At 38.4% G+C, this 13,720-nt stretch overlaps 1 protein-coding gene and 1 long non-coding RNA gene across 2 annotated transcripts; one reads left to right on the top strand and one right to left on the bottom strand.

Annotated features, from left to right (window-relative positions):
• Positions 1-166: 166 nt before the first annotated feature.
• On the top strand, positions 167-766 carry LOC110712092. The gene has a single exon (XM_021890511.1). The coding sequence runs from the start codon at positions 167-169 to the stop codon at positions 764-766; it is 600 nt and encodes a 199-aa protein (XP_021746203.1).
• An 8,882-nt stretch (positions 767-9,648) lies between these two features.
• Positions 9,649-11,870, bottom strand: LOC110712035. Its single transcript, XR_002509492.1, has 3 exons — positions 11,850-11,870; positions 11,471-11,706; positions 9,649-9,891 (listed from the first exon to the last, which is right to left on the bottom strand). It is a non-coding gene; the product is annotated as an uncharacterized LOC110712035 (long non-coding RNA).
• Positions 11,871-13,720: the final 1,850 nt, after the last annotated feature.

Below are 13,720 nucleotides of genomic sequence, written 5' to 3'. Positions count from 1 at the left end.
GCTCTTGGTGTTAATAGCATTAAGAATGTTATTCCTCTAATTCTTGATCGTGAAAAAGTTCAATATTCTAATTGGGTTGAATTATTTGAGTGTCATGCTCATGCCTTTGATGTTCTTGATCATATCAACCCAGAAGCACCACGTTTTTGCAGACCTATCCGACGCTATGTGGAAAAGGCTTGATATTGTTGTCAAAAATTGGATTTATGGTACTATTACTACTGATTTGCTAGAAACAATTTTGTGCAACGGGGATACGACACAACAAGTTTGGAATAAACTTCAGGAAATTTTTCAAGATAATAAAACTACTAGGGCGGTTTATCTGGAAAACCAATTTAATCAATTGCACCTGTCAAAATTCTCTAACATCTCTTCTTATTGTCGAGAATTAAAGAACTTGAAGGATCAACTTGCTAATGTTGATCAACCCGTGTCGGAGCAAAAACTCGTAATTCGACTAGTTTCGGGGCTAGTGAATATAGACTTTAATACTGTTGCTGCAATGATACAACAAACTACCCCGTTGCCTTCATTTGAAACAACGAGATCACGCTTGCTACTTGAGGAGTCCAGGCGAGCCAATGACTCATCATCACAAGCATCATCATTTGTGGCTCAATATGGCAACGCTACAAGTTCGACGGCCCCTCAACAGCAACAGGCGGCACCAGCTGGTCAGGGTGGCGGCTCCAGTGGCCGAGGTCGTGGTCGCGGCCGAGGTCGAGGCCGAGGTTCGCCACAGCAGCAACAGCAATCTCAATAACAAGCTCCACAATGGGTTGCACCTCAACAAGCTCCACGGTGGAATGGCCCAACATATCAAGCCCAGCAAGCCTCCCCACAATGGGCTCAGGCGCCATTCCCTCATCCTCAACAGTGGGCTGGCCCACGACCCCCCTACTCGCCTCAACAACAAAGGCCACAGCAGGCCTATTTCTTTGGGCCCTCACAATAGTCCCAAGCAGCTTACTCTTCTCATGGATCGGAGTATGGTTCGACAATGAATCCAACCGAGCTTGGTAATGCGTTTGCAACAATGAGTTTCCCTAATTATGATTTGTCTTGAAACATGGATTCCGGAGCAACTTCCCACATGAAAAATAATGTTGGTACACTCTTACCCCTTTTTAATTTAAGCACATCTAATTACATTCAAGTGGGTAACGGTCAACGCATTCCAATTACGGGTTATGGTCATTCCACTATTGCAAATAATTCTCTTTTCTTGCATGATGTTTATTTAGCTCCTCAAATCAAAAATTTAATTTCTGTTAGAAAGTTTACTTCTGATAATTCCGTGTCAATTGAGTTTGATCCTAATGGCTTTTCAGTGAAGGATCTACGAACAGGGAATCTAATAACCAGATGCAATAGTACCGGGGACCTTTATCCTGTGACCACAGCACCGACAACTTGTCTAGCCACTTCTCTCACACCCTTGTCTCCATCTCTGTGGCACAACCGCTTAGGACATCCCGGGGCACCCACTTTTAATTTTCTTAGAAGTAAAAACTTGATGATTGTAATAAGGAGCACGTCTCCACCGTTTGCGTAGGTTGTCAATTAGGAAAACATACTCGCTTGCCTTTTCATAATTCCAATAGCACTACTGTTTCTGCTTTTGACATTATTCATGCCGATTTGTGGACTTCTCCTATTCGTAGTGATAAAGGTCAAAAATATTATCTAGTTCTATTGGATGATTATACTCATTACGTGTGGACTATTCCCCTTGTGTATAAGTCTCAAGCTTTTCAAACCTTTCTTAATTTTCGACAATATATTCTAACTCAATTTGAACGTCCTATTAAATCTTTTCAAAGTGATCATGGTCGTGAATTTGACAATGACCCGTTCAAATTATTCTGTGTCAAAAATGGATTGGTTTTTCGCTTCTCTTGTCCTCACACATCTTCTCAAAATGGAAAAGCCGAACGCATGATTCGCACTCTTAATAATGTTAAGCATACTCTATTGTTCCATGCTTCTCTTCCACCGTCTTTTTGGCACCATGCCTTAGAAACCGCCACTTATCTCCTAAATATTCTTCCTACCAAAACTCTCAATCAAATCACTCCAGCTCAAGCTTTATTTCGGGTTATCTCGTTCTATAGTCATCTTCATGTTTTTGGGTGTCTTTGTTTCCCGCACTTATCAGCCACAATGCCTCATAAGATTGCACCTCGCTCCACCCCGTGTGTTTTCTTGGTTATCCTTCCGACCATAGAGGCTATAGGTGTCTGGATATCACCACTAACAAAATCATAATCTCTCGCCATGTCACTTTTGATGAACATACTCTTCCATTTAATCATATCACTAAGTTTCAATCGACTGATTATGATTTTCTAGCTTCGGATGACCCATCACCAATCTTGCAACATCACATCCTTATGCAACCCACTCCTCGCCCAACCAACCAACCCACTCCACAAGGGGGCTGTGGCGTAGCTCAACCAGCCACATGTGGGTTGCGGCCCTCACTGCCAACCCAAGGCAGAGTTGGTGCTGGAATTACAGCAGCCCAAACTACGGCCCAACAGGCTCATCCCACAAACCCATCACCTACGGCCCAACAACACACTCACCAACCCACCTCGCCACCTAGTCCACATCTCTCAAATCAGCCCAACAGCCCCATTATGCCAACCAACCCAATCCTTTCTCCAGGCACCTCATCCACATACACACCACCCTCACTTCGCGGCCTCACGCCAATTATTCCGACTAGACCACCGCCATTATCACCTCAAATGCAAACTTTGTCTAAGCACGTAATAGTTAAACCAAACCCAAAGTTCAGTCTATCCGTCATCATCCGTTCCCCGCTTCCCAAAAATCACAAAGAAGCCCTTTCCGACCCAAATTGGAATGCTGCGATGCGTGATGACTATAGTGCTTTAATTGAAATGGGGACATGGGATTTGGTTCCTAGGCCTACGGGGGTGAGCATTGTTAACTGTATGTGGTTGTTTCGTCATAAATTGGATGTTAATGGTGATCTTGAAAGACACAAAGCTCGATTAGTTTGTGATGGCAGGTCTCAGGTAGAAGGTGTTGATTGTGATGAAACCTTCAGTCCGGTTGTTAAACTGGCCACTATACGCACATTTTTTAGTTTGGCTATGGCTCGTCAGTGGTCTATTTGCCAACTTGATGTGAAAAATGCCTTTTTACATGGTGATCTGAATGAGTGTGTGTACATGCATCAACCCCCCCGGGTTTGTTGACAAGAGGTTTCCAGGCCATGTTTGCAGGCTCCGCAAGGCTCTATATGGTTTAAAACAAGCTCCTAGGGCTTGGTATCAGCGGTTTGCTAACTATCTCTTGCAGATGAGGTTTGTCATTGCTAAGAGTGACAATTCTTTATTTATTTTCCGACATGGGAAAGACATGGCATATTTGTTATTATATGTTGATGATATTGTGTTGGTTACTTCTTCAAATTTGTTGCGTGACCGCATCATTTCTCACTTACGTACTGGATTTCCAATGACTGACTTAGGTCCTCTCAATTAGTTTCTGGGCATTGCTGTTACTCGTACTCCCTCATATATGTTTTTGTCTCAGCAGAAGTATGCACAGGAAATTATAGAGCGCGCAGGCATGGCTAGTTGTAAACCTGCGGCGACTCCAATGGATACTCAATCCAAGCTTAGTGCAGAGACAGGCCCTAAGTTTTATGATCCAACACTCTATCGTAGTCTTGCAGGTGCATTACAATACCTCACTTTCACTCGCCCTGATATAGCTTATGCAGTTCAGCAGGTGTGTTTATTCATGCATGATCTCAGACAAGCTCATTATGATGCATTGAAAGGCATTTTGCGTTACATTCAAGGCTCCATTGATCACGGGTTACATTTATATCCTTCTTCATCCATGCACTTGATTACTTATACTGATGCAGATTGGGGCAGGTGTCCAAACACCTGTCACTCGACCTTAGGTTATTGTTGCTTTCTAGGGGACAATCTCATTTCCTAGTCGTCTAAGCGTCAACCTACTCTTTCTAAATCCAGTGCAGAGGCAGAATATCGAGGCGTCGCTAACGTTGTTGCCGAGGCATGTTGGCTTCGTAATCTTCTTTTGGAGTTACATTGTCCTATCCGGCAGGCCACTGTTGTTTAATGTTAGTGCAATTTATTTATCTCATAATCCCGTACAGCACAAACGCACCAAGAACATCGAAATGGACATTCATTTCGTTCGAGAAAAGGTGGCATTGGGGCATGTACGGGTCTTGCACGTTCCATCTCGTTATCAGTTGCAGACATCTTCACGAAAGGCCTCCCTCAACAACTATTTTTGGAGTTCAGATCCAGTCTCAGCCCCGTTCGTCCTCCTCCCGCTATGACTGCGGGGGTGTGATAGAATATGATAAATATTCCAAATATTATTCTGTATAGAAGGATATAGTTTTGGTGAATATTCTGTAAGTATCTTTTGAGATTTCCTAACGTGATTAGGTCTCATCGTTGTAACCCTATATATATGAATCAATGGAATACACTCCAATCTGAGGAGTTTATATTATCTAACACTTTTTAATAATTTTTTACTTTGATTATTTCTTATCGAGATGGATAGGGACATTCGTAGATAAGGTAATAATAACCCGACTAAAGTTTGCCTGACTTGGTCATCAGTCATAAGACTCATAACTGAAGTTAGATGATACTTACATCTCTTCTAAATGAACTGTTTTCCACGGAGTCTAGCAAAAATGATAACGAAGGATCTTGTTTTTCAAATTTAAGAGTGAAGGATCACAAAATGGATAATGGTTACTTAATTATCTGGAAAACAGTTGTTCGTTTAGTAACTTTTAATTTAGGCATTATCGCAATTGAAAAGATGCATTTAAAGCAACTTTTGACATATGTGTCTTATTACCACATCTATTTTTTGGCTCATACGGTAAAATAAAGGTTATTTTGATGAGATTCCAATGTACATTTATGTCTTCCTCTAGAAACTTACCAAAGAAAGCAACAAAAACAAGGGAAGAAGATGTTATAGAAGTTGATGAGCAATACTTCTTTGAGAAATAAAAACATTCATTTTGTCTATGCAAAAGTATGGTCCAAATTAACTCATATATATTCCCGATTCCACTCTTTTATTGGTGTCTTGGAGTTGAGAGGGTATTTCCACTATCTATTGTGGATTTACAAGGGAACATGCATCTCAAATTTTATTGTGATAACTTTGTCTTAATCTCCAATAAAGAAATTATGCAAACACTTCTTTAGTGTTTTCAACAAATCTATTCCAACAATGAAGGGCTGACGAAAGAAATTTCTAATACATTTAGGGGCCGTTTGGTTCTCACAAGGTAAGCGGAATGGAATCAACAAAGGGAAAGGAGGAGAAAGGAAAGCTAATCCCTCATCTTTGTATTGTTGTTTGTTTTACATAACCAAAGGGAATCACATTTGCAACCACCACTACTCTCCTTCTTCTACAACCAGTCAACCACCACTACCCCTTAAATCTACCATTCACCTACCACCACCCCTGAATGCCGGCGACCACCTACCAGTACCCTAACCTACTGCTGATCAAGCCTTTTCCCTTCCCCTTACCGCAATCGCCGCGATGCCCCTACACAAACTGCCGCGAAACCCCATGAAATCAGATCGGCCCCCTCCCTACGCCGATTAAGCAACAACCGTGAAACCCCACAAAATCAGATCAGCCCCCACCCATCACAAATCAACCAATACAACCCACTCTCACAACTCCCATGCGCATCAGCCATATTCCCTGCCTAACTCCACCATCCAATTCGGTGATGGACGAGGGTTTTGGGTGGTGGGCGAGGGTGAGGCGAGGGGTTTCGATGGTGGGCGAGGGGTTTCAGTAGGGTGGCTAGTTGTTTCGGTGGTGGGGAGTGTGGTGCGGTGGTGGCTGGGTGGTTTTAGGTAGTTTCGGTGGTGGCTAGGTGGTTTTGGGTAGTTTCGGTGGTGGCTGGGTGGTTTTGGGTAGTTTCAGTGGTGGCTGGATGGTGGCGTCAGTGTGTCGACGATTTGTTGGTGGCTAGGCGATGGTTCTAGTGGTGGTTGGGCGGTGGTGTCGGTGGGCAGTTGGTGTTTCGAGGGTGGTCAAGGTAGTTAAAAGGTTGGTCAAGGTAGTTGGGTGAAGAGGAGTTTAGGGGTTAGGGTGATTCCCTTGGGGGGGGGGGGGTTGGGGAATGAAAATAGAGGGAAATGGGGTAATGGGAGGGGTAAAGGGAATGATTGAATTTGCCTATCAAACATCAACAAAGGGAATCATGACAGTTGATTCCCTTTCCCTTTGTTAATTACCCCCAACCAAACGGCTCCTTAATGCTTTTAGTGATTTAGTTTGGCTTAATGTGTGATTATTGTAATAGTATATCTTGTTTTAATTTTTTCCATGAAATGCCCATCAGCCCATGAATTTTCAATTTATTCATGAACTACACTAAATAATTTTGAAATACATCAAAGATTCTTTAGTTGTGCATAAAATTAACAAATGGTTGCTAGCTCCGTTAGTCGTTAATGTCAAACTAATCGTTAAACCTTAATTAAACTAACAAAACCATATGCATAGTTAACCCATTAAGAATTGTTTTCGGGTTGGTGCTTGGATTTTCGAGTGTGTGGCTAGGTTTTTTGGTGGGTACAAAAAACCTTCCCGACCCATAAAAACCCTCCTTACCCACTCAAATAAGATGCTTAGTGAGTTAACTATGGTTAAATTATGGTTTAATGAGTTGGTTAGAATTAATGTCTAACATAGCGAACTCTTTTAGTCATTATGGACATTTAGTATGTATTATCCCGTATTTTTATACGTATTTTAACTTAAATAAGTATTTCTTAAAGTATTTAAATAATTCGAAATGAATTATTTACGGTGTTTCATTAATTTAAAAAGTATTATTTTAATTAAAAGTTTATTTTTAATTATTTAACAATCTTGAAAATATTTTATTTCATGATTTGGAGTTATTAGGACATATTATTTTATAAAAAGGTAATTTTTAAAGTTAATGGTATTTAAGGAAAGTCAAAATGTTAGTTTGAATAAGAAAGGGATCATTAAGGGTAATAAGGGGAATTTAATTCTAGGAGGGTTTTAGAAAGGGAGTATAAATACCCATCACATGGACAAATTAAACTTTGTCCAAGGTGGAGAATACCCAAGGTAACACTCTCTTTCTCTCTCTTATTTTCCCCTTCCCCTTTATTTTTATTTTGTTTCATCACCACCCACACACACCACCACCGGCAGGCCACCACCGGCTGACTGCCACCACCACCAACACTCGCCGGCAGCAGCCCGGCCTTGGTGGTCGTGCGCCCCTTTAAAAAAAAATCTTCTTTTGATTTTTAATTCAATCCACCCTTAATCTAATTATTGTTTTTGGGTTTTATGATGATTTTTATGATGTTTTATTTTAAGTATCATGTATATAAATTTTCAGATTTGAATTTAAATTTAAAAACCCCCAAATTATAAACCCTAGGTTTCTAAGTTTATGTATATTGATGAAAATTGTTTATGGGTGATTTAATAAAGCTGAAATTTTTATATATAAGCTATAATTATGGTTTTTTGAAAGGATTTTGAATTACCCATTAATTGGGAATAAAAGTAAGGGTTTTAAATTAAATTTCAGCTTGTTTTAAAGAATTTATAAGTGATTTAAGGAGTGTATATATTGCTGGAAATTTGTGTTGAATAGGTATTAATGCCTCTTTGTATTTTTGGTTTGTAGGAGTTTTCCAAGTGAGTGATTTTATTTAGTCGTGATGATTTTGAGATCAGATTCAAGGTACATTCGCGTACTTGGTAATTATTTGAATATGTAGAAGCATGCTAAGCTTTGATAAATTAATTCCAAGTAGTATCATGATAGGTGTTGGTTGGAATTTGTTGATTGGATTGATGTTGGTAAATGATTTGTGAGGTATGAATTATTTATGATGAATTGGTGATTGGAATTAAATATGTTGGCATGTTGGATATGAACCACACTCTTATTATTATCATAATGGAAGGCATGTTTAATTAAACTAAATGTTTAATTTGGTTTAAAATATGAAAAGGAAATTTTATTATGGTTCATATAATTTTTATTGATGCTATAAGCATGAGGAAGGAGCTATTTAAGTGTCTATGTACACGAGGATTAAATTATATTTTGGTGCCTAAGTGCACTTAAGGTGATCTAAACACCGAGGGATAGAACTTGTGGCGCATTATGCGTTTAAGGTGTTGTTTAACACCGAGGTAGTTTAAAAAGGATTCAACATTAAATTTATGTGGTCACTAAATATTCAAGAATTAATTTGGTATGTTTGTTTGCTTGAATAAATTATAATGTTTGATTGTGTTATGGTTTGAGAGTCATCACCAAGTATAATAAAATATAAAGTAATTAAAGTGAAAGAGATTACGCATCAAAACTCTTGGAACGTATATTCCTTGAGTAAAACATATGGGGGGAGTTATGCGACTTTATATTTGACCATAACTTCTACTGGGAGTATAGGACGCTGTATATTCCTTTTTATTATGCGCAGGAATTCCGCCACTTACGAGTGGTTCTTTTATACTGGCACGATTAGCTCCCGTGTTAGTACCCCTTTATTGGGGTAGGTTAGGGAAAAACCCATTCGATGCGTAATCAAATTAAATGGACATTGGTATTTGTCTAATTAAGTGCTAAATGTCTTGTATGCTTGTTTACAGAAGTAACAAGCACTAGGCGAAAAATACAAATGGGCACCGGTTCAAAACCCCCATTTCGCACTGGTTTTGAATCGATCCTCATTTGAGGGATGCCAAAAACCAAAAGATTTCGCACCGGTTCAAAACAGGTGCGAAAACTTAGATTTCGCATCAGTTCACAACAAGAACCAGTGCGAAAAATTGCCCAAAAAAAATTAAAAAAATAACTTTTAGCACCGGTTCTTGCTGTGAACCGGTGCGAAAAATGGCCCAAAAAAAATAAAAATAAAAACATTTAGCACTGGTTCTGATTCAAAATCGATGCCAAAAATGCCCCAAAAAAATTAATTTATTTATTTTTCACTTAAATTGATATAGAAACACTAACATAAATATAAAGTTACATATTTTCATTAAAAAAAGCTGTAATATTACAATTTTCGTCCAAAAAAATAAAATAAAAAACTCACAACAACTGCATATGCAATGAAACGTAGGCATAACAAATCATGGAATGACCCCAAATTTTGTAAGATCTAGCTGAATCTCGGCATGGTGAACAAACAGCAACAAACACCTACAAGATAAATTCAAAACATTAATTCTCATTATCGTCCTTTTATATTGATTACACAAGACTAGGCGGGGGTTGAAGAGATAGTAGTGCTACCTGATTATCAATAGCCCTGAAAAGGTGTACATGTCAAAGAACCCAAAATCACATATTTAGGAGATAGATTGACATGTCTAAATATTTCAATCATTAGACATTTAGACAAGTATAAAGTGCAAACATCTTCCAACACAAATGGCTAGATTTTAGTATAAATTAGTCTCCTTGCCCTAAATTAAATGCCATATAGAAAAGCTTTTTCAAGGTCAAATATCAAACACATTTTCTAAGGCGGAAATTTGATCTGTTAGCTAAGTACTTGCCTGGCTTTTGTTTCTAGTTCCCAGAGCATTTTTCCAGTGCTCATGTTGAATGCACCAGGATAAATAATCAAGTCAGCACCTGGCATTGCATACATAGTAGCTCATTTCGGGATTATGTATATTTCAAGCTCAGTAGTGCCACATTCAAAACGGATATAATATAAGAACGTTTTGCTCTGTACAACATAGCAAGCTCTGGGAAGCGTATGTCATGACAGATACCGATCCCAATGCGGCCTACATCTGCAAACATATATACAATACATGCTGTTCAGCTTAAAATGCACCAGAATCATGAGTCTTGAAGAAGTATATGTGCTTTTCTTTGACACAATCTGAATTTTTAGCAGTATGTGTTAAAGGAATTTCATGGATACAACTAATCATTAAACATAAGTTACTTGCTGGGCTAGCTCAGACAACATTGATGACAAATAGCGTAAATTAATCACCCCCTAAAGAACGAAGTGAAATGTATACAGAATATATCAGTAGCAACACATGGATTCCTACAAGAATAAGCATTTGTTGTCTGAGATGGTAAACAATTAACATACAAAACAGATAATACTACTACAATGTTACTGTAAATTTTGGATATATACCGGAAATTATGTTCAATGTCAGGAGTTATATCTAAGCCTTCATTCAAGTAACGTAGCTGATCAACACTGCAATACCTATGCCCACAATTGTAGGTGTGTCTCCATCAGTGAATGAATGCGACTCCTTAAATGAAGCTCCAGGTTCGTAATAATCAAACAAGTGCAACTAGGTGCTCGTGAAATCACTACAGATAGTCCATATGATGCAAAAATCTGAGTATGACCAGAAAATTCTGTCAGGTTTGGATAAAGAATTGTGCAAAGAGGTTTAAGAGGCACAATCACACAAAATTCATTAGCAAATAGGTGCTCGTGAAATCACTGAAGACAATCTATATGATGCAAAGAAACACGAGCTCCAAAAATCTATACAAGTGTTTTTACAAATATACTCACCTAAATCAGCATGGGAAACTCAAAAATATATTCTGAAGTTGCATCAAAAGCTGCTCACAAGTGACAAAAAAATAGAGGAATGTTTCTACAACTACTAGAGGTCAGCAAGGATATTGTTAATCAGGTAGTGGACTACCTCAACACAATATTCAGGCATGTGGACCAGCAATAAGAGGAAGACACACAAATTGAGGTAGATGCAGATTAGATTGACCAGGAAGAACAATTGAAGAGCAACACATGGACTGCCACACATAACCACAAACGTTTGAGCATAATACGATGTAAGTTATGTTTTTTTAATAAATGTTGGTATGTGTATTTTGCTTATTAGGAAGAGAAAGTAGTCTAGGGCAGTCATGTTTAAAGATAAAATGTATTGCTACAATGAAAGGAATCACTTTTTGTAATGGAACTAAAGTAATGAAATTCATGCTTCCGATCAAGCAATGAGACTCATGTTATTGTGTCATTAATTTGTTCCATTACCCAAGCTAAACATATCACTCAAACCATTCTTTTTGAAGGTTTATTTTTTATCAACACATAATGTTCAAGTGATTTCCTCAACAACACATCTTTGACAATAATATGTTGGAGCTAAACACACTTAACAACAATGGATCAAATGAATCCCTTCATCACATGGAAATCAAAACCACACATGAAAACCCATAAAAAAAAGGGACTCATTTTCACAACAAGGGGACTCAAATCACACAAGGCCAGGGGGATTGAAATCAACACTTTCAACAATAAACAGGGACTCAAACAAAACCCATAGATTAAATGAAAAAAAAGGTAGGGCTAGAGATCGTTACTGAAGCTTTCATTTAGTTGGGGAAAGAACAACTCCCAACTCATCTTCTGAGTCCTCAACAGGGCCTCCTCAATATACGTCTGCAAATTCTCCACCTTGAGCCTCAAGACCAACCATAGGCAGGGCAGCACCTCCAACCACATGCTGGACCTCAACACTAGCACCTTGTGGAGGATTAACCCCCCCACATCAGGTGCAACACGGGACTCATCACCAGAGATCTTGACACCACGAATTCTGCTACGAGCAACCAACATCGCGCAACGGCATTTCGAACATTGTTACATCAATTAAATCCAAAATTTCAAAGCATTTAACATGAATAATTGGACCAAAAGACCTAAATATAACGCAAAGCTAAATAACCCAAAAACCCTAACCTCGAATTTCTGATTTTTGGTTCGAAATTGATTTGAATTTGTTGTTGTTGAAGACGCACGCACATCAAATTGATTCAAAATAGACGTACCCAGAAACCCTAACCTCCAATATTGTAGAATTAAGAAATAGACGGCGGCGGCGATGATGGTTGTCCTTGGTTCGAATTGACGCCGGTTTTCGAAGGAGGGCAGCAGGTCGTTTAAGGCCGATTTCTTCAGTAGATTAGGGTTTGTTTGAGAGAAGAGAGAGATAAAAAGGAAGAGGGGAAACAGAAAGAACGAAGAGGGGAAATAGAAAGAAGGAAAAATTGACGGAGAATTTCGAGTACGCTTCAATGGAGGAGAGAGAGAGGCAGATGAGAGAGGAGGAAAAATCGAGGATGAAAGAGAAAAAAAGAGTATGACCGGGTTTTTTATTTTATTTAACAATAGCTTTCGCACCGGTTCGAACCGAACCAGTGCGATTAACTCATTTTTCGCACCGGTTTGGTTAGAACCGGTGGCGAAAACTCTTTCCCTCAATCCCGCCTATTTTTTTTCACACTGGTTTTTAAAAACTGGTGCGCATTTGGCGGTGCTCATTTAAGTTTTTCTACTAGTGAAGGTAAGTTGTGTGATGATAGGATGAAAGCATGATAGTGTGTTTTATTATGCCTATGTATTCAACATTGCTAATTATGTGTTGTATGTTTGTTTGGCCTTGTCTTTACCTTGGCCCTACGACGACCCATTTCTAATGGCGAGTAGTGGGGACAAGTAGAGAGAAGTTTTTCAAGTGATGAAGCATTTTCATGATGGGCATGAGTGAAGAGCGAATCATGCTTAGTTTCTATAAGTATATGATGTGTTTTATTTGCTTTGAATATTATTTATTTTATTATGCTCATGAGACTAACGTAAAGGTTTTTAGTATTGTTTGGTTTTAAGGGCCTACAATGGTTCCAAGTTGTAGGCTGACTTTGTTTGACTTTACTTTCGTTTGGTTTGACTTTTAAGTTGACTTGTTTTGAATGGTTTCAAAGAAAGTCTTCCGCTGTGTGTCTTTGATATTTGCCTTAGCCGTTTTCACGGTAGTGGTAATATCTTAAATTTTCTTGTTTCGTGTTTTAAAAAAAGGCAAAACAGGTATTTTAAAGGAAAGGAATTTCTAGGGTGTTACATAGTGAATTTATGCAAAAATGAGGGGTATTTGGTGAGTTTTAAAAGCATTGAGGGTATTCCATGACTGAAAACTCAAGGGCATTTCATGAAAAAATTAATGTTGTTTAATTTATGCTGATTGCGCCTATGTAAGTAAAAAAAAAAGTTACATCCTTCTTTCTAACAAATTTGTGAGACAATCGCCATCAAGATAGAATGAACTTTTGGCTTAAAGACGAAGACAGTATTAAATATCAAAATTAAATGAAAATAATACGATATAAATTTGAAATATATGATACCTCGACTATAAGTCTATAAGTAAAATGTAGGGAACATGCGAGCGGCACTAACTAAAGTGGGTGCCCAATAATATACTGCCATAACTTTGGTCGAATTTTAATAAATATTTGGATCTTAAAAAAAATCGACAGATACCATATCTTCATTATATACTGTCAAGAGGTCATTCCTCACTCACATCAGTGAAGAGTATCCTAAAGAATTAAGGTGAGAAATGTCATGAGCTAGTTGATTAGACTCCTTATAAGAAGTGTGCAAAACTACATAATTTAACAACTTAGCCAGCTTAAGAAAACAAGGAAAATTTGTCAGAATATAATCAGTTTTGCCCGGTCTTTCAAAAATAAAAACGACGTTTTGATTATTCCCCAATAAAACGACCTTTGATATGCATCTTCCATAAATAGGATGTAACTGGTTGCTTACCG

The sequence above is a fragment of the Chenopodium quinoa genome, unplaced genomic scaffold (genome assembly GCF_001683475.1).
Source record: "Chenopodium quinoa cultivar QQ74 unplaced genomic scaffold, ASM168347v1, whole genome shotgun sequence".
NCBI classification, from domain to species: Eukaryota; Viridiplantae; Streptophyta; class Magnoliopsida; order Caryophyllales; family Amaranthaceae; genus Chenopodium; species Chenopodium quinoa.
Note: the sequence above shows the minus strand (reverse complement) of the source record. Positions and strands in the feature narration are given on the sequence as shown.